Consider the following 21,010-nt stretch of genomic DNA (forward strand, 5'->3'; position numbering starts at 1 on the left):
ATTATGACAGTGCTTTTTTTGTTTTTGTTTTTGTTTTTTGTTTCTTTTTGAGACGGAGTCTCGCTCTGTCACCCAGGCTGGAGTGCAGTGGCACGATCTTGGCTCACTTCAAGCTCCGCCCCCCAGGTTTACGCCATTCTCCTGCCTCAGCCTCCCGAGTAGCTGGGACTACAAGCACCCGCCACCACGCCCAGCTAATTTTTTGTATTTTTTTGTATTTTTAGTAGAGATGGGATTTCACTGTGTTAGCCAAGATGGTCTCCATCTCCTGACCTCGTGATCCACCCCCCTTGGCCTCCCAAAGTGCTGGGATTACAGGCGTGAGCCACCACGCCTGGCCATGACAGCGTATTTTTAAAATGAAGTTACTAAATGAAAATCGAAAATTTAATGGAAGCAAGACTAAATTAGTTTACTGGGTTGTCTTCTTTAATTTACTTGTATCCTTTCCGTAGGCAGTCTGGCACAGGTTTGAATGTGTCCTGGCTCTTCATTACTGAGGCTAATATATGCAAAAGTGTGTCCATCCCTTCTACCTTTATTCACATTCCATTACTTTTATAGACTTTTCTTTTTTTGCTTTCATAATTAATACTGGCAGTTGACTTTCTTTTCAGGGGTCTTTCTTCACAAACAAATTTTTTTCATTTTCATTTTTTTTTTCTTTTTTTTTTTTGAGACAGAGTCTCACTCTGTCACCCAGGCTGGAGTGCAGTGGGGCAATCTCAGCTCACTGCAGCATCCTGAGTAGTTGGGACCACAGATGCAAACCACCACACCCAACTGATTTTTCAATTTTTTGTAGAGACGGGGGTCTCGCTATGTTACCCAGGCTGGTCTCAAACTCCTGGGCTCAAGCAATCCTCCCACCTTGGCCTCCCAGCATGCTAGGATTACAGGCATGACTAACCATTTAACCATAAAAAATATTTTTTTAGTCACTTAAAAAGAGACTTCGTCGTGTTGAGGGTTAGATGCTAAGTTATCAGCAGGCTCAGTCATGTCCCTCTTGATTTTTAGCTCTGGAAGAGAAATGGCCCCAGTTCATCACCCTTCTCTAGCCCAGCCTCATCCCGCTCCCAGACACCGGAGAGGCCAGCAAAGAAAATAAGGTACTCGGCATTCTCCTGCAGTTTTCATTTGCTACGTGGACAGACGGGGGTGAGGAAAGGTGGGAAACGAACCTGGCTCTTAGGCTTTGTGCTGCTGTGACTTGGAGAATCAAAGAAACTAAGTCCCTGAGAGGGACAATGCAGCATCCACCTGAACAACTATCATCCCTACAGTCTTGGATACTGACTCCAGTGGCCTCTGGCTGTCGCCTCCCACTCCAGCATGAGGGATCGGGTGCAAGCACAGAGGCCATGCAGAGTGGAGAGCAGAGAGAGTCAAGTCAGCGGGCAGTCGCCTTCAGGTTCTTGACTCGAGCTGATCCCCTAGGTGCTTGCAGTTGGTTGGAATGCCACTCCCTCAGGGATCACACCTGTGTCTAGAACTCCCAGGGACTTGGTAGGTTGTAAGTAAGGTTTGAAGATTATTGTTTTGTGCTTGTTTTAAGACAAAAGCTGTCTTCATGGCCTCTGTGAACAGCCTCCCTTCATTCTGTTGGAATTTCCTTTTGACTTTTTTTATCCTGGCATACTGAGATCTTAAATGATGGTTGTTTTAGACATTGGCCACTTGGTAGTTAGGAGGGTGTGAGAAATTATTTAATACTTCAGCCAAGAAGTCTTTCTAGACTAAATTGTTCCTTTTTTCCTGACAGAGAAGAGGAGCTGTGTCATCATTCCAGTTCTTCAACTCCATTGGCAGCAGACAAGGAGTCCCAGGGAGAAAAGGGTAGGTTGCTGAGCCAGGAGGAGGGGCTGCTGTTGGTGGTGGAGGTGTTTGTGGAGGATGTAGAGATTAATACCTATTGAAAAAAGGTCTTGAGCATTGCTATGTCTAAGGCATGTTAGATACAAAGAGAGAGATTTCCTCTCCTTCAGAAGTTTATAGTCTGATGAGGGAGAAAGGCTATAGACGGGGGCTAACGATTGGATAGAGGTAAGCTCAGTTTGAGTCACCTGTGGGTGATCCCAGTAATTACTGCACAGTAAGCGGTTTGTGTGCGCGCCTTAATCTTGCAAACACCATCCAAGCAACCAAACCATAGAAGATTGAATCTTTTCAGAGATACCATCATTGAAAACTCAGTGTGAAATGCGAAGTGGGTAGACACAACCATCCATTTCTGGAAGAGGGAAGGAAGCAAACGAGTCTTGATTTCTTTCTTTAGCTGCAGATACAACCCCAAGGAAGAAACAAAACTCGAATTCTCAGTCTACACCTGGCAGCTCTGGGCAGCGTAAGCGGAAAGTTCAGCTGCTGCCTTCTCGGCGAGGGGAACAGCTGACCTTGGTATGGTCTTGTCCATCTACTCCTGCCCTCCCCGGCTTAGCTCTCCTAAGTCTTAGGAACACTAATGACAAGTTTCTTCTGGTTTTTTTTCTAACTTATTTTTGTTTTTGTTTTTTGAGACAACATCCCTCTGTCACCCAGGCTGGAGTTCAGTGGCTCGATTTTGGCTAACTGTAACCTCTGCCTCCTGGGTTCAAGCAATTCTCCTGCCTCAGCCTCCCAAGTAGCTGGGATTACAGGTGCTTGCTACCACGCCTGACTAATTTTTTGTATTTTTAGTAGAGATGGGGTTTCACCATGTTGGCCAGGCCGGCCTCAAACTCCTGACCTCAAGTGATCCAGCTGGCTTGGCCTCCCAAAGTGCTGAGATTACCGGCGTGAGCCACCACGCCCAGCCTTCCCATTTTTTCTGATTGGCCTGACTTCTTCTTTTTCTCTTTGGTAGCCTCCACCTCCCCAGCTTGGCTATTCGATCACTGCCGAGGACCTAGACTTAGAGAAGAAGGCTGCATTACAGTGGTTCAACCAGGCCTTGGAGGACAAGAGTGGTAAGGAGCACAGATCGTTGCACACTCGAGAGGTTTCAGGTGTCTGTTTTCTTTGGTTTTATTTTGGTGTTTGGAAAAATGGGTTTCTCTGGGAAAATCCCAAGTAGGGTTCCATGTTTTCTTGTGGTCTTTCTCACCTGAGATATCCGTGTTGGTCTTCACGGGAACTGGACAGCAGGGACCACTGCAATTGAGGGCAGACATTCCTCCATGAGCTGTGCTGAGAGCCTGCTCTCCAACAGGCATGTGGAAAGAAGTCCCAGACAAGCCAGGACTGCTTCACCTTTCTTTCTTTCTTAGATGCTGCCTCGAACTCTGTCACTGAGACCCCACCTATCACTCAGCCTTCATTTACCTTTACCCTGCCTGCTGCTGCAACTGCCTCCCCACCCACCTCCCTCCTGGCCCCAAGCACCAACCCACTGTTAGAGAGCTTGAAGAAGATGCAGACTCCCCCGAGCCTGCCACCCTGCCCAGGTGAGCTGGAGTGGGGCCGTGGATCCAGCCTTCTGAGCAGCATCCCCGGCTTGGGTTGGAATAAGGGCGTCGTGCCTGTCAGTCGCTGGAGATTGCTCTGCAGGCCGAACGCACCCTGGCTCAGCACACTGGAGCGGGCTCACGTTTAACAGCGCCGGAGCCCGCATCAGGAAGTGTTAGAGAAGGGGTGCTGCGGCGCTCAGGATCTGAAGCCTGGCTCGTAGCTGCCCTGAGCCTCGCCTTCCTCATCTGTCAGATGAGAATGATCTTCCCGGTGCAGCACCTCTGAAGTGTGAATGTGGTGGCGTGGTCAGGATATCCTTGCCTGTCAGAACCACCGGTCCAGAACAGCACTGCTTCCTTTCCCTCCAGCACTTCGAGGGCTGCTGGTGTTCCTGCCCCAGGCCTTCACGGCACTGCGCGCGCACACCTCTTTATCAGACAGTAACCTGGGGTTCGTACGCACCCTCCTTGCTCAAGGGCAGAGACTTCCCCATTCATAGTTGCGTGCTCTTAGCGCCTGGCAGGTGAGCTTAGTAGGCAAATAAAGTGTATCTAGATTCATACATGAACTTCAGAGTTCAGACAATTGGACTGTCTTAGTCTCTACACATTAGGCCCCCATTTAGGCCCCATTTTATCCCTTTCTGTCTGATGATCTGTGAGGTAGAAATAATGAACACTTCCTTGATTTACTGTACAGGCCTGTAGTGTAGACTTAGCTGAGTTTATTGACTGACTCTTGGATCCCAGGCTCTGTGGTAGGCATGGGGAGGACACTGAAATACTGAATACCATCATCTTTGAAGTGTTTATTCCAATTTCACATTTTCTATTCTTCTTCCAGAATCTGCTGGAGCAGCAACCACTGAGGCCCCCTCACCTCCAAAGACACCCAGCCTCCTACCCCCGCTGGGTTTATCACAGTCAGGGCCGCCAGGGCCGCTCCCCAGCCCCTCCTTTGACTCCAAACCCCCGACCACTTTGCTGGGGCTGATCCCTGCTCCATCCATGGTACCAGCCACTGACACCAAGGCACCTCCAACCCTTCAGGCAGAGACGGCTACCAAACCCCAAGCCACATCTGCCCCGTCCCCCGCCCCCAAGCAAAGCTTCCTGTTTGGAACACAGAACACCTCACCTTCCAGCCCTGCCGCCCCTGCTGCATCTTCAGCATCTCCCATGTTCAAGCCCATTTTCACGGCCCCACCCAAGAGTGAGAAGGAAGGCCCCACACCGCCTGGCCCTTCAGTCACAGCCACAGCGCCCTCCAGCTCCTCCCTCCCCACTACCACCAGCACCACAGCCCCGACCTTCCAGCCTGTCTTTAGCAGCATGGGGCCACCTGCATCTATGCCCTTGCCTGCTCCCTTCTTCAAGCAGACAACTACTCCCACCACTGCTCCCACCACAACTGCCCCGCTCTTCTCTGGCCTGGCCAGCGCCACCTCTGCTGTGGCTCCCATCACCTCTGCCAGTCCATCCACAGACTCTGCTTCGAAGCCTGCGTTTGGCTTTGGCATAAACAGTGTGAGCAGCAGCAGTGTGAGTACCACGACCAGCACCGCCACTGCTGCCTCACAGCCTTTCCTCTTCGGGGCGCCCCAGGCCTCTGCTGCCAGCTTCACCCCGGCCATGGGCTCCATATTCCAGTTTGGCAAACCTCCTGCCCTGCCCACAACCACCACAGTCACCACCTTCAGCCAGTCCCTGCCCACTGCTGTGCCAACGGCCACCAGCAGCAGCGCTGCCGACTTTAGTGGTTTTGGCAGCACCCTCGCCACCTCCGCCCCGGCCACCAGCAGCCAGCCCGCTCTGACGTTCAGTAACATGAGCACCCCAACGTTCAACATTCCCTTTGGCTCAAACGCCAAGTCCCCACTCCCATCATATCCAGGAGCCAACCCCCAGCCCGCATTTGGGGCCGCTGAGGGGCAGCCACCGGGGACCGCCAAGCCAGCCCTTACCCCCAGCTTTGGCAGCTCTTTCACTTTTGGAAACTCTGCAGCCCCGGCCCCGGCTACTGCACCCACACCTGCATCTGCGTCCACGATCAAGATCGTGCCTGCGCACGTGCCTACGCCCATCCAGCCTACCTTTGGCGGTGCCACGCACTCGGCGTTTGGGTTGAAAGCCACGGCTTCGGCCTTCGGCACTCCCGCCAGCTCACAGCCCGCCTTTGGCGGCTCCACTGCTGTCTTCTCCTTCGGTGCAGCCACCAGCTCCGGCTTTGGAGCCACCACCCAGACTGCCAGCAGCGGGAGCAGCAGCTCGGTGTTTGGCAGCACAACACCATCACCCTTCACGTTTGGGGGTTCGGCAGCCCCCGCTGGCAGTGGGAGCTTTGGGATCAACGTGGCCACCCCAGGCTCCAGCGCCACCGCCGGAGCTTTCAGCTTTGGAGCAGGACAGAGTGGGAGCACAGCCACCTCCACCCCCTTCGCAGGGGGCTTAGGTCAGAACTCCCTGGGCACCACCAGCCAGAGCACACCGTTTGCCTTCAACGTGGGCAGCACAACTGAGAGCAAACCTGTGTTTGGAGGTAAGGAGGGTCGTGGACTTGGGCTACGGGGCCAGACACTGAAAAGCTGTGCCTGCGAAGCCTGTGGTCTCGGGGAGCTTTTGCTGTGGCAGTGAAGAGACAGGCACTGAATATAGAACTCAGTGAGATGCCAGGGCATGATACATGTTTTGCTAACGTAGTAATGACTGGAGGAGCCATTGTGGATTTAACTGGTCAAAGGCCTTCTGAGTACTTAACAATTGTAAGCTGAAGGTTGGGCGTAGTGGCTCACGCTTGTAATCCCAATATTTTGGGAGGCCAAGGAGGGTGGATCACTTGAGGACAGGAGTTCAAGACCAGCCTGGGCAACTTGGCGAAACCCTGTGTCTACTAAAAATACCAAAAAATTAGCCGGGCGTGGTGGTACCCACCTGTAATCCCAGCTGCTCGGGAGGCTGAGGCACAAGAATGTTTCAACCCAGGAGGTGGAGGTGGCAGTGAGCCAAGATCATGCCACACTGTACTCTGGCCTAGGTGACAGAGCAAGACTGTCTCAAACAAGCGTAAGCTGAGTATGGGGGTGGGGTGGGGGTGGGCACAGCACAAGTGGACATGCCTTTCAGGCCCAGGATGGCGCATGCAAAGGCCCAGAGGCAGAAACATGTTTGGTATGTTGAAGAGCAGAACAAAGACAAGCGTGGCAGGAGGGCAGGAACTAAAGCAGTGGTGTGGAAGGAGGCCAAGAGGCAAGGATTGTTTGTGGCCAGGGTTGGGTGTTTGGGTCTTAAGTGTTCAGGAAAACCATTGCAGAATCAGGCAGAAGGATGCAGTGATGGTTCCTCCCGTGTGGAAGATGAGTGTAGATCCATGGCTTCTGTTTGCTTCGTGAAGTAGGAGAGAAAATCTGGGAGAGGGAAGGTCGGGATAAAGTGTATTAAAAAAGGGGTCTTTTGAAATAGTCATTTTGGACAGTGGGGGAAAGGAACATCATATTAAAAAGTGTGATCAGTTTCCAGGCAGTTTGTGGGCTGGAAAATTGTGATTGTGAAGTTAAAGTGAGGCCAGTTAGCATGGCGTGTGTTTCCCAGCGACACTGTGGGTGTAGATCTAAGGTCAGTGGACAGCTGGTGCCACCCGGCTGTGGAGACCCCAGCAAGCACAGCAGGAGGGGCAGCGGGTCAGTGCCCCGATGCAGCTCAGGGGGTGCAGGAGTGGAGAGCGGGTGAAGTCAGCTGCAGGAGGGGTGGTGCCTGCAGGAGATTCAGGAGCCGGAGCAGTTGTGGTGACAGTGTGGCTGCAGGAGTGGTGGCAGGGGTCGGGGAGAGGAGGTCATGGGGGTGGCAGGGTCGAGGGGCTGAGAGGACCATCAGTCAGCCCCACAGGGCGAAGTCACCGTGAGTGGTGATGGGGAGGAAGCCAGTGAGCCAAGGGTCCTCTGTGATCAGGGAGTGACCTGGCAGTTGACAGGTGACATGAGGACATGGCAGATTAAAGTGATCTGAACCTGAGTTACGGTATTTAGGGAAGGAAGAGAAACAGTGTGGAAGCAGCGTGGGAGCACAGGGAGCTTCCCCTTGTCCGGGCCGGAGGCCAAGCCCTGAGAGCAGCCAACCCTGCAGAGGGGCTGCCAGAGAGGGCATCGGGCAGGCAGCCAGAGCCAGTCAGGGCAAGGCCGGGGAAGGGAGGGGACCACGGGGCATCACAAAAGACGCGGGACGGACAAACCAGGCTTCAGAGGGGAGGGGACGGTGGCTAGGGGGAAAAGGCCTGAACAGAGGAGGTAGCCAGCCCAGGTACGCTAGGAGGCGGGGGCCCCAGAGTACTACCCTCTGTAGCGATGGTCAGGAGGCCCAGGAGGTGGCTGCGGGGCAGGGGGGCTTTTTCTCTGCCCTGGCGTGGCCATTAGCGGGTGGGAGAAGCAGGCTGAGCTGGGGCACCAGGCATGAAGACTCGGTTGTCTGGCTCAGCTGCTGATGGAGGAGTGCCCCAGAAGCAGAAGTGGGGCTGAGGGTCCCGTGGGAAGTGCCCTGCGGAGCACAGGCTCCTGCCCGGCTCCTCGCCTGCCTCTGCCCTCTGCTCACTGGCCAGCTCTCTGTTCTCTTCATTCCAGGCACCGCCACCCCCACCTTTGGTCAGAACACCCCTGCGCCTGGAGTGGGCACATCGGGCAGCAGCCTCTCCTTTGGGGCATCCTCAGCACCCGCCCAAGGCTTTGTTGGTGTTGCACCTTTCGGTAAGCAGCAAGCCACCCTGTGGCCCTGCTCGTCTGTCTGAGGAGAGGTTGGGCGGGGTGGCAGGCTCCTGGCCCTCTGAGGCCCCGTGAAGATCAGGTTCAGCACAGGAAAGACATTTCGGGTTAGGAGTACAGCACAGCCCAGGGATGGGAGTTGGATGGCAGAGATCAGAGAGGAGCTGTCCGGGGTGGAAGTTTGCCTCCCATGGGAAGCCAGGTAAAAATGGATTCGTGGGCCTCGCTCTGAGACTCTCTGGGAGTTTGCATTTCAGGAGGCTCCTCCCGTACAGTGTTTCTGACGCAGCGGGGAAAGCCCTATTGAGGCACCCTGTGTTTTATTACTGGCCTGGCCTTCCAGAGATTTGGGCACCCAGAGCCAGAGTCTCAGGTAGCAGCTGCCCTGATGAGGTCTTGTTGAATCTTTCCAGGATCGGCGGCCCCTTCATTTTCCATTGGTGCAGGATCCAAGACCCCAGGGGCTCGACAGCGACTGCAGGCCCGAAGGCAGCACACCCGCAAAAAGTAGCCTTTGTCCCCTGTCCCTGTTCCCCCCACCCCCCCTTCCCTAAATCTGGACCTTGGCACCTGCTAGGAAGAGCCTTGGACCCTTCCAGTTGCGTAAAGCAAACCTACCCCGGATCTCTGGCTTCAGCTGCCAGGGGGTAGTGGCAGCCCTGGGGCCCTTTCCCTTCTCCTGGAGGAAGCACAAGCCTCAGGGATGGGGAAGCAGGATGCGGAGGGCCAAAGCCCGGGACCTCTACTTGAACAGTTCCACTGGGGAGGCTGGAGAACTAAGGAAACACCTGTACATAGTGTCCGCTGCCCTGACTCCGGCTTAGCACACCCTTAGGCAGGCGCCCCTTCCACCTTTCCCCGAGAGCCGTCGTCGCTGGAGGGTGCAGGGTCCAGCCCGCCTGGATCGGTGGTGTGCACCTGATGGGATTTGGGAAATGGGTTATCCCTAAAGCTTTATCTTGCTTGGCTTAGCTGTGAGAAGTGGTTCTTTTCCTCTGGTCCCTTCTGGGGACTCTGTTTCCCCATTTCTTGCTGCTGTGTCCCTCACCGGTTCCTTGCAGGATTCCCTCCTTTTTAAATGCCCTTGAATCTAGCTTTGCCTTGGAGACCCCAGTGGGTGCTGCTCCTGCCGTTTTCTTCCTGCCAGGCCTGAATCAATGTTTCATCTCCAACCCTCTGCCAGTTTGGCCCCTCAGAGCTTGGTGGCTCAAGACTGTTAGCCTGGCAGAGCCAGGGGTGAGATACCTCGCTCCAGGAAGAAGCTCTTGGAGCAGGCAGGATGCCCACCGCTGCTTCAGCTGCCTCCTCGCCCAGCTACCCTTTGGCCCCATTGGGCCCTCGTCTGCCTCTCCAGGATTGTATGTTTCAAGCCTTGTCCTGTGTTCCTTTGTCTGACGCTCTGTGTATTGCTCTTTGAATCGAGTTTGGAGGAAGAGTTGAGTTGTATGAGTGGCGGCATGTTGGTAGTGCCGGACTTCCTGTTTCAAGTTTTCTGGGGCCTCGCTAATTGAATGTGGAAAGTAGCACCACTTGACGGCTACAAGTGCCGACTCCTGAATTTTCCCATGGTGTTCTGACTTCAAGGGCTGGCAGCCAGGGAGAATGGGCCCAGGGGAAGCAAAGACCTCTTCCCTCTGCTGTTTCTGTCCCACTTAACTGACCTCACTGGAGGCTACATCACCCAAAGTAGATGTTAGAAAACCTAAATTAATGAACCATATTTTTAAAATCCTATTTTTCCCAAACAGGGCCCTCTGCAGCCCATCCTTTCCTTCTGTCCTTCTGAAACCACATACCCCAGGCCCAAGCGCCTTGCTGCCACGCCCAACCTCTTTGGGAGAAGTATGAATGCGTGTGTCTAAATTGAAAGAAAAAAATATTTAAACGTTTTTTAACAAAAATTTATTTTTGTATTTAAGCTAAATTGCCTTTTAAATTCCTTCAAGCTTGGTTCATTGAGGTGGTTAAGTATAAATGCTATTAACTAGGAATTAGCTGTATAGTTAAGTTATGCCTGTGCAAAGAAGAGGCTCAAATGCTGTCCCCGGCAGCTTTCCTGGGGGACTAGAGCTCCTTCTGGCCATGTTATATGAAATGTAATTCTTATTTTATAAATAATGTGATGTAGATGTAACCGGTGCCCCCTCCCTGTTGTGACTGAGGGCGAGTGTTATACCTGGCTGCGTGTGCAGCTGAGGAGGGAGTGAACCTCAAGCCTAAATACCTGTTAGGATTGGAGGGTCAGGGTGGGCCTGGGCCTAGCAATCAAGCTTCTACCTGTACCTTACGTAAGGTAGACCCTCCTAGTGTCAGTACCTGAGCTAGTTTACCTCAGTTCCGCAGGCAGGACAGCCGGTCCAGGAACCCTGAGTGAGTGAGTGTGGATGTGTACAGTACACACACTGGACGGCAGCGGGAGGCTGGGACTTTCCATTACAAATAAATAGAGACTTCATTCCTGTTGAGTCTAGTTGGAATTTTTAGTGAGTCTAGTTGGAATTTTTAGTATGAATGTGAGATTTTTCTCCTGCTTGTGACATTAAGAATAAAAAACTGTGATCTATCATAGAGTACATTCTGCATTTTATTTCTGCAGGCAACACTTTTGCTCACCAGCAAGAACACAGCCCAAGGAAGGGACCCAATAACCTTTCAAAATGCAAACTGCTGCCTGCGGTGAGGGCCCAGGGTCCTCCACGGAGAGGACAGGCATCTTCCTTTCCCACCAGGAAGGAGTCAGCCTGGAGCCTCTGCTATGTGCAAGGCGGTGTGCAAGCACCGGCTGCGGCTCTTTGCTGTCTCTTCTTTCTCTTTGGGGCTGGGCTGGGTGTGCGTTCTGGTGCTGATGCTTTGGCCTGTGAGGCTGAGCTAGAGAAGTGTAGATGTTAGATGTGCCGGTGCCATCCTGTGCCTCCCAAGCATGCCCCCACTCACTCACCTCGGCACCTCGACCCATTCAATTACAGCAACGAAGAAGCCACCGCTAAGCGTGGTCTTGGGGGAGGCCCGGAGGCAGTGCTCGGCACCCGGGAACGTGCTCAGGCCTCGGTGGGGCCAGGCAGGCAGGGCGGGAGCTAGCCTGCAAGAGAAACAGCCCCAATGCTGGGTAAGAGAGCAGTTCACCCCATCCCCCCCTCCACGACCCTGGCGCACGCCCTGTACCTGAAGGCACCCGGGTTCTGCTGCAGCGCATCTCGTACCATGTCTTCATTCTCCTCCTGGCAGAGGGAGCACATGGAGTAGACGAGCCGCTGCAGGGAAGGGAAAGTGAGCGCGTGGCACAGGGCTCGCTGCTGGAACCCTGCCAGGGCATGCAGACGCGCCGGGCTAGGTGTCCCTGCCCCGGGCTCCTCCAGCTGTCTGCTCGGCATACCTAAGGAAAAGCGTGTCTCGGTTACACAGCTTCACAGGCTGCCTCAGTCCTGAAATCCTCACTTCACAGAGAACTTTTGCTCCAGGGTCCCAAGCCCATTAAAGTGTCAGAACTAAGACCAAAACAAATGACTCCAGGTCTAAGCTGCTGTGGACCTCCGAGTCCCTCAGCCACGCCTTCTCACCATCTCACCCGAGCCACTGCAGGAAGGATCCAGCAGGACATAGTGGACCTCACGATAGCGCGGATCTAAGGGGGAGACCGCCAGGAAGTCCTCCTCAGCCAGCTCACAGCAGGAGACGCCAGCCCGGGCCAGCAGCGTGGCCATGGATGCCAGCCGCTTGGCATCCAGGTCAAAGGCAAAGATCTTCCTAGGGCAGAGGGCAGAGCAGGGGTGAACTGAGCATGCGTGGAGCAGCTAAGGGCCTGTCACAGCTGACACAGACAACCAGAACATGCAGGTTAAGCCAGGACACACAATATTGAAACGGCCTATGTTTAAGGGGCCCAGGGTCAGAGGTAACTGGCCTGGGGTCTCTGCCTCAAGGGCTAAGGGATCCACATCTCACACCTGCAGTGGGGAAAGCTTAGCTTGGGGCAAATACCGTGAACTGCTTTGGTGCAGCAGGAAAGAGTTAAGCAAAAGTCATCCTTTCAGCCTTTACCCACTGAAAGGCACAAAATCAAACCCCATGTCCTCCTCCTGCTCCTGACTGCGGCACTCACCCTTGGTTCTTCAGAAGAGCAGCCAAGTGACTGGTCTTATTGCCTGGGGCGGCACAGGCATCGATGACATGGGAGCCTGGCGGGGGGTCCAGCAGCATGGCTGGGAGACAGCTGGCCTGGCAGGCAGAGCACAGGGGCCAGGTAAACAGAGACCCCAGGCTAGGCCCTTCCCGTGCCTACACATTCTTCCCTTTTCTATTCCTCTTGCCTACCCTGTCCTGCAGAATGAGGTGTCCGGCCCGGTACAGTGGGTGTTCACGCAGATCTGTCTGGGTGGGAAACACCAGCAGCTCCGGCATCAAGGGGTCCAGGAGAAAATGCTTCCCCTTGAGGGCTCATAAGTCATCGAGGCTGCCAGGGAAGAACCATTCATTCATCATTTCCTGAATTTCTCCCTGCCAGGCCCCATTTCAACGGTCCATTCATGCAACAAATGTTACCACAGCTACGGAGAAATTAACAGGGTGATAAGGGAATCCGGGAATCCGCAGTTGAGGGAATGGGTTGTCAAGCCAGACTGATGGGTCAGGAGCCCCCTCTACTGTTTACCAGCAGTGGGAGCCTGGGCAAGTGATTCAATCTCAAGCCCCACTGGCATCTCTGTAAAATAGTAGGTGTGAGGATTCAATGAGCCAATATATCCAAGATACTTACGTGCCACAATTTAATAAATGTTAGCTATTCCTGTTGAAGCATAACCTTGGAGAAAGGTTACTTTACAGGGGGGTGAGGAGTGGGGAAGTGAGAGCTGAGCTCATTCTTGATGGATGAGGAGTTAGTCATGTGAGGCGCTTAGGTTAAAACTACATTCATTATAACTCAGTAAAGGAGTCCCGCCCACTCTCCGATCCATGCAGAAATAGGCCTAGAGAGTCACATGTCTCAGTTCAGAAATCTATCAAAGTGGCAGAGCTGGAATTCAAACACAAGCAGCCGTTCTCTGCTATTCCACCCTGGTGTCCAAGCAACATGGTAGGGCAGAAGGAAGAGGATCTTACAAAGAGTAGGGGAAAGGGAGAGGGGCAGAGGCTGCTTCTCAGAGCCACCAAAGGACAAAATAAGACAGGTGTGAGCCCAGTGGAGGAGGCACGGGGCAGGGACCAGCCACTGTTGCTGGCATGCTGGTGCACGTAGCACCGTGGCAGATGGACCTGGAGAGGAAGCAGGAGGGACAGCACAATGGAGCCAAGAAAGGACTTAGCATGGCCGGGCGCGGTGGTTCATGCCTGTAATCCCAGCATTTTGGGAGGCCAAGGTGGGCAGATCACCTGAGGTCAGGAGTTTGAGACCAGCCTGGCCAACATGGAGAAATCCCGTCTCTACTAAAAATACAAAATTAGCCAGGCATGGTGCTGCATGCCTGCAATCCTGTAGGGAAAAGAAAGAGAGATCAGACTGTTACTGTGTCTATGTAGAAAGGGAAGACATAAGAAATTCAATTTTGACCTGTACCTTGAACAATTGGTTGGCTGAGATGCTGTTAATTTGTGACTTTGCCTCAGCCACTTTGCCCCAAATTTGAGCTCACAAAAACATGTGTTGTATGGAATCAAGGTTTAAAGGATCTAGGGCTGTGAAGGACATGCCTTGTTAATAAAATGTTTACAAGCAGTATGCTTGGTAAAAGTCTTCGCCATTCTCTAGTCTCAATAAACCAGAGGCACAATGTACTGTGAAAAGCTGCAGGGACCTCTGCCCTGGAAAGCCAGGTATTGTCCAAGGTTCTCCCCATGTGATAGTCTGAAATATAGCCTCATGGGATGAGAGGCCGTGCCCCAGCCCGACACCCGTAAAGGGTCTGTGCTGAGGTGGATTAGTAAAAGAGGAAAGCCTTGCAGTTGAGATAGAGGAAGGCCACTGTCCCCTGCCTGCCCCGGGAACTGAATGTCTCGGTATAAAACCCGATTGTACATTTGTTCAATTCTGAGATAGGAGAAAAACCACCCTATGGCGGGAGGCGAGACATGTTGGCAGCAATGCTGCCTTGTTGTTCTTTACTCCACAGATGTTTGGGCGGAGAGAAACATAAATCTGGCCTACGTGCACATCCAGGCATAGTACCTCCCTTTGAACTTAATTATGACATAGATTCTTTTGCTCACATGTTTTTTTGCTGACCTTCTCCTTATTATCACCCTGCTCTCCTACCGCATTCCTTGTGCTGAGATAATGAAAATAATAATCAATAAAAACTGAGGGAACTCAGAGACCAGTGCTGGTGCAGGTCCTTGGTATGCTAAGTGCCAGTCTCCTGGGCCCACTGTTGTTTCTCTATACTTTGTCTCTGTGTCTTATTTCTTTTCTCAGTCTCTTGTCCCACCTGATGAGATATCCCACAGATGTGGAGGGGCAGGCCACCCCTTCATAATCCCAGCTACTCAGGAGGCTGAGGCAGGAGAATCGCTTGAACCCAGGAGGCAGAGGTTGCGGTGAGCCGAGATCGCACCAGGGCACTCCATCCAGCCTGGGGAACGAGCAAAACTCTCTCAAAAAAAAAAAAAAAAAAAAAAAAAAAAAAACTTAGCAGAGGAGTAATGCATCAGATCTGCCTTTAGAGCTTCCTACAGTCAACCTCAAGGAAAACGCAGTGAGACAGTCTGGAAGCAGAGAGACCAGTCTGGGAAGTTCTTGTGGTCATCCCAATAAGAAATGAGTGCTTAACCTAGGCAGTGTCCGGGGGAATTAAGAGAAAGGAGTGGAGGCCGGGCACTGTGGCTCACGCCTGTAATCCCAGCACTGTGGGAGGCCAAGATGGGCAGATCACCTGACGTCAGGAGTTTGAGACCAGCCTGGTCAACATGGTGAAACCTCATCTCTACTAAAAATACAAAAATTAGCTGGACATGGTGGTGGGAGCCTCTAATCCCAGCTACGCAGGAGGCTGAGGAAGGAGCATTGCATGAACCTTGGAGGTAGTGAACCAAGATCATGCCACTGCACTCCAGCCTCGGTGAGAGTGACAGAGCGAGACTCAGTCCTAAAAAAAAAAAAAAAAGGAGTGGAGCTGAGAAAGATGCTCAAGGTGGAGGAGTAAATGATTGGAGGGAGGGGAAGGAAGCACCTAGGATGACTCCGTTTCTGGCTTGACCAAATGGGTGGAAAACGGTGACATCTGTTAGATTAAACTGGGGATGTACTAAGTGTAAAGTCTGAGAGGAAAGATGACAAATGCAGCGACTGTGGCATCTGTGGTGCATTCATATGAACCTAAGGAGGGAAGAATGCAAGAGGGAAGTCTACACTGGGCGGTGAGAATCACCAGGTGGGAGGCAGGAGCTAAAGTTAGAGAAAAAACGGAGAGCTCCGGAAGAATGTAGGATGGGGCTCCTAGGAGTTCGATGTTTAAGGGATGCGAGGAAAACAAACCTTGGAGATGGAGAAACTGCTGGAAAGGTAGGAACAAAGCCCAGAGAGCAAAGTCACAACTATCCAACCACTTCTCTTCCCAGTACCCCAGACACCTCCCTAGATGAGGACAGCCAGGGCTCTAAGCTCTCACCTGGAAGCCCGACCCTGATAGGAGAAACCTTGTTTCTTGAAATAACTACATAAACGGAGCAGGTCTTGAGAGTGTTCACACGCACAAATCGAGGCAGCTGGGAGGCTAGGTAGGACGCAATGAGCAGTGAGTAGGCAGGAGCAAAGTTCCCCACCTCCCCCGCCCCTCAACTCCTTCCAGCTCACCTGGACCAGGCCTGGATCCCACTTCCAACAGGTCCTCATTCCAGCTCACACCCTGAAGAACCTTGAGCCAAGCCAACTCAACACCTCGCCTGGTGCCGGCCCAACAGAGCCTTCCATTGGCCCCCACCCCCTCGAAAGCCCTTTCCCAACAACTCATACACTAGCACCTGGGAATGAGGGATCAAAGACAAAAACGCCCTAAGCAAGAAGTATGAATGCCTTAGAACTAACTCTAATAGAGCCCGGGCACCGGAATGGCTAAAGAGATCACCTGACTAGATGGTTACAGATAAAGGCGGGGTACCTTACTCAAGACCACACCAGAAATTAACTACACAACAGGATCGGAACCTGGCGTCTCGCTTCCCAGCCTTAGACCCTTTCCCCACAGATGTTCACCAGTAGACCTCTGCACCCAACTTCTTGCCAACATTACCCTTTCGTGGGTGTGGGTTTGGGGTTTTTGTTTTTTTTTAGAATGGGGTCTAGCTCTGTCGCCCAGGCTGAAGTGCAGTGGCCACATCACAGCTCACTGCAGCTTCGAACTCCTGGGCTCAAGTGATCCTCCCCCCTCAGCCTTCCAAGTAGCTGGGACCACAGGTGCGCGCCGCCACGCCCGACTTCCTTACAGTCTCCGCTACTACTACTTTGTACTTCGGTTATTTAATCCTTCAAAACACTCGAAGTTAAAGCATTTTCATCCCATCTCAATTCGTAACCCAGGGAAGGTCTGCTCATACTCATTTCAGGTGAGCGACTTGCTCCAGTCCCGCCGTGCACGGCAGCAGGGCTGAAACCAGATGACAAAGCGCTGACCGTCGGGGTTCACTTCCCCGTCCCTCCCCTCCCCTCACCTTGGCCAGGTGCGGCCGCAGCTTCTTCTCCGCACGGAGGAGGCCGGCGCTGGCGATCACAGCATCCAGCACGGCGGAGTAGCGCTGCGTTTCGCACACCAGCGCGTACAGCTGCTTCACGTTCTGTGTGGCCGAGGGAGACAAGCTGGGTCGGGGGCTCCCCCGGCCCTCCTCGCCGGGCCCCACCTCCCGACCCCACCCGGGCCCGTCCCACCCCACCCCGGGTTCCTCACCCCCCACCCCTACTACTCGCGCCCGGGCCCGCTACCTGGAAGTTGCTGGAGTACACCAGCCCCTTGATAGAGCCCTGGCGGCTCTCCACGCCGGCCAGCACGCCTGCCACCGCAGCGTACAGCCCCATGTTCCCGCGCGCCTTTACGGCTCTGTCGCAAAGCGCACCCGGCTCTGCCCCCGCCCGGACTTCCGGGGTCCAAGGGCACGCCCTTCCGGGACCGGAAGTGCCGGTCGAAGTCCCCCTGCAGGGTGTGTGTGTGATCGCGCACCTGCCGGGGTAGGGAGTGCGACGCTGCGAGCCCGTTTCGCCACTTCTTCTCTAGTTCTTCAGTCTTTGTCAATCTGATGGATAAATAATGGGATTTTACTGCTGTTTAACCGCAGTTATTGCGTTGAATATCTTCACATGTGTATTGGTCATTTCATATATATATATGTGTGTGTGTGTATACATGTGTGTATGTGTGTATATATATATATTTTTTCAGACAAAAAGTCTCACTCTGTCGCGCAGTGTCGCGATCTTGGCTCACTGCAACCTCCGCCTCCCAGGTTCAAGCAATTCTCCTGCCTCACCCTCTGGAGTAGCTAGGACTACAGGCCCGTGCCACCACGCCCGGCTAATTTTTGTATTTTTAGTAGAGACGGGGTTTCACCATATTGGCCAGGCTGGCCTCGAACTCCTGACCTTAGGTGATCTGCCCACCTCGGCCTCCCAAAGTTTTGGGATTACAGGCGTGAGCCCCCACGCTGGCCATAATTATGTGTCTCTGTTTATTGTCTTATCTTCCTCTGCCATGTGTCCTCCAATGGCTGTGTTCTCAGGGAGGATTTTTCTGTGTAATGGCAGAAAAGGTCCTAGCAACTCCAGGTCCACAATGTGGTTCATGATACCTGCCACTCACCCTGCACCAGTAACCACATTAGTCCCAGAGCCAAGCAAGAAAGCACACGGGGTATTTGGGTAGCTGAAATGGGCCGGTTTGGCCAAATTAAATGATGTAGTTATGATCCAGGCCTCAAAGCCACAATAACGGTTTTGTTTTTGCTTTTGATGAGGTCCCACTCTGTCACCCAGGCTGGAGTGCAGTGGCACCGTCATAGCTCACTGCAGCCTCGAACTCCAGGGCTCAAGTGATCCTCCCACTTCACCCTCCAAGTAGCTGGGACTACAGACGTGCACCACCACACCCAGCAAATTTTATCTTTTGTAGAAATGCGGTCTCACCCTGTTGCCCATGGATGGTCTCGAACTCCTGGCCTAAAGTGATCTTCCCACCTCGGCTTCCCAAAGCAGTGATTACAGGCATGAACCACTGTGCCCAGCGAGGATTTTGTTCTTTTATCTTGAGATAAATGGTAGTCCTCTTAAGGGTTTTAAGTCATGGAGTGCTGTGTTCATGTATACTTCTTTAAAGATCAGTCTGGCCAGGTGCGGTGGCTCACACCTGTAATCCTAGCACTTTGGGAGGCCAAGGCAGGTGGATCACTTGAGGTCAGGAGTTTGAGACCAGCCTGGCCAACATGACAAAACCCGTCTCTACTAAAAATACAAAGATTAGCCAGGCATGGTGGCAGACACCTGTAATCTCAGCTACTTGGGAGGCTGAGGCAGAATCGTTTGAACCTGGGAGGCGGAGGTTGCAGTAAGCTGAGATTGTGCCACCGCACTCCAGCCTGGGGGATAGAGCAAGCTTCTTTCCCCAAAAAATAAATAAATAAATAAATAATCAGTCTGGTTACAGTGTGGGGATATAGGATGGAGGGGACAGAGTCGAGGCAGGGAGAAACCAATGGGGGTCATGGCAGTCACCTAAACAAGAACTGGTGGCCTGGACTGAGTTGGTGGCAGTGGAGTTAGGTTGAAGTTGGCAGTGTGACCGCTAAGTTAAATCCACAGAACTTGCTCAGGAAAAAGGACAGGTCAAGAATAACTCATAGGTTTTCAGTTTGGGCAGTTGACACAATGCTGCTGTGTCTTTTGGTAGGATGGGGAAACCTGGGGTGGTGGAGTGAACAACGGCCACCCAGAGAGAGCAGGTCCTAATTCCTAGAGCCTGGAAATGTCACCTTCTATGGAAGAGATCTGTAGGAGTGATCAGGGGAAGGATTTGGAGAGAAGGTTATCCTGGATTATCTGGGCAGGTCCTGCATGGCATCACAAGTATCCCTATAAGAGAGAGGCAGAGGAAGGCCTCTCTTATAGGGAGAAGCGCAGTGGGTCACACCTGTAATCCCAGCACTTTGGGAGGCTGATGCTGGTGGATCCCTTGAGCCCAGGAGTTCACAACCAGCCTAGCCAACATGGTGAAACCGCGTCTCTACTAAAAATACAAAACTTTGCTGAGTGCACGCCTGTAATCCCAGCTACTCGGGGGGCTAAGTTAAGGGAATTGCTTGAACCTGGGAAGCGGCGGTTGCAGTGAGCCGAGATCACACCACTGCACTCCAGCCTGGGCAACAGAGTGAGACTCTGTCTCAAAAAACAAAAAATAAGAGAGAAGCAGAGGAAGATTAGACCGGCACATACAGAAAAGGCCACGTGAAGACGGAGGCAGAGATTGGAATGATGCAGCCACAGGCCAGGAAACACCAGGGCATGGCAGCCACCACCTGAAGCTGAAGAGGAAAGGGGCAGGTTTTCCCCGACAGTCTCCAGAGGGAGCGCGGCCTTGCTGTCATCATGATCTTGGACATCTGGCCTTCAGAACCATGAGAGATTAAATTTGTTTGAAGCCACCAAGTTTGTGGTCATTTGTTACAGTAGCCACAGGACACCACAGCCACAGGATAAATCTCAGGGATGGGGGAGTAGGAAGATTATGAGCGCGGTTTTGGACATGCCCTTGATGTCCAGGCGGAGCTGCTGAATGGCTGGAGCTCTAGTGGATGTGGCATGTAAGGGACGGGTCTCCTGGAGAGGGAACTTCTGAGTCATCCCTGTGGAAGTGATGACTGGAGCTGTGGGTGTGGAGGGGTAGACAGCCAGAAGAGGAGCCTGGAGGCCCTCAGACCATAAGTGGTGAGGACGAGAGGCTGAATCCTCAAAGGAGACCGAGGAGAGGCAGGAGGAGAGGCAGGGCTGTGGGGAGGCTGAGGGTTGCTGTTCACCCCTGCTAGGCTCCCTCATGCCCTCTCACTGGTCTGTGCACCCAGTTTGACTTCCAGTGGCCAGAGCCAGCATCTTGGTTAGAAGGCTACCCCGGAGCTTCCAGGACCCACTTAGCCTGTGAGTATCGTGAATCAAAGGGTTATGGGAGGCTAAGCACAGTGGCTCACACCTATAATCCCAACACTTTGGGAGGCCAAGGTGGGAGGATTGCTTGAGGCCCAGACCAGCCTGGGTAACATAGCAAGATCCCATCTCTACTAAAAATTTAAATATTAGCTGGGTATGGTGGCAGACACTTGTCGTCCCAGCTACTCAGGAGGCTGAGGCAGGAGGATCACTTGAGCCTGGGAGGTCAAGGCTGCAGTGAGCTACAGTTGCACCACTGCGCTCCAGCCTGGGTGACAGAACAAGATCCTGTCTCTAAAAATAAGGACTCAAGGCTGGGCACGGTGGCTCACGCCTGTAATCCCAGCACTTTGGGAGGCCGAGGCAGGCGAATCATTTGAGGTCAGGAGTTCGAGACCAGCATGGCCAACATGGCAAAACCCCATCTCTATTAAAAATTAAAAAATTAGCTGAGCATGGGGTGCACACCTGTAATCCCAGCTACTCGGGAGGCTGAGGCAGGAGATCACTTGAACCTGAGAGGTGTAGGTTGCAGTGAGCTGAGATCGTGCCACTGCACTCCAGCCTGGGTGACAGAGCGAGACTCCATCTCAAAAAAAAAAAAAAAAGCAGACTTGAGCATAAAGTGCTGGGATTATAGGCATGAGCCACCATGCCCGGACTTTTTTTTTTCTTTTTTTCTTTTCTTTTTTTTTTGAGATGGAGTCTTGCTCTGTCGCCCAGGC

General features: G+C 53.0%; 1 protein-coding gene and 1 pseudogene across 2 annotated transcripts in view; one reads left to right on the forward strand and one right to left on the reverse strand.

Moving 5' to 3' along the window:
- LOC745060 (nuclear envelope pore membrane protein POM 121C) overlaps nucleotides 1–10,739 on the forward strand; it is a 49,312-nt gene extending 38,573 nt beyond the window's left edge. For both annotated transcript variants that reach the window (XM_024357888.3, XM_009443162.5), the window contains exons 6-13: nucleotides 1,021–1,112; nucleotides 1,766–1,839; nucleotides 2,279–2,400; nucleotides 2,846–2,948; nucleotides 3,249–3,425; nucleotides 4,273–5,967; nucleotides 8,039–8,161; nucleotides 8,590–10,739. In XM_024357888.3, the coding sequence (XP_024213656.1) occupies nucleotides 1,021–1,112; nucleotides 1,766–1,839; nucleotides 2,279–2,400; nucleotides 2,846–2,948; nucleotides 3,249–3,425; nucleotides 4,273–5,967; nucleotides 8,039–8,161; nucleotides 8,590–8,687 (2,484 nt within the window). In that variant the 3' untranslated portion in view covers nucleotides 8,688–10,739. The remainder of the gene's footprint in view (nucleotides 1–1,020; nucleotides 1,113–1,765; nucleotides 1,840–2,278; nucleotides 2,401–2,845; nucleotides 2,949–3,248; nucleotides 3,426–4,272; nucleotides 5,968–8,038; nucleotides 8,162–8,589) is intronic.
- Nucleotides 10,740–10,742: 3 nt separating this feature from the next.
- Nucleotides 10,743–17,228, reverse strand: LOC100611979 (28S rRNA (cytosine-C(5))-methyltransferase-like; annotated as a pseudogene).
- Between the last annotated feature and the right edge of the window lie 3,782 nt (nucleotides 17,229–21,010).

Source organism: Pan troglodytes, chromosome 6 (assembly GCF_028858775.2).
Source record: "Pan troglodytes isolate AG18354 chromosome 6, NHGRI_mPanTro3-v2.0_pri, whole genome shotgun sequence".
NCBI lineage: Eukaryota > Metazoa > Chordata > Mammalia > Primates > Hominidae > Pan > Pan troglodytes.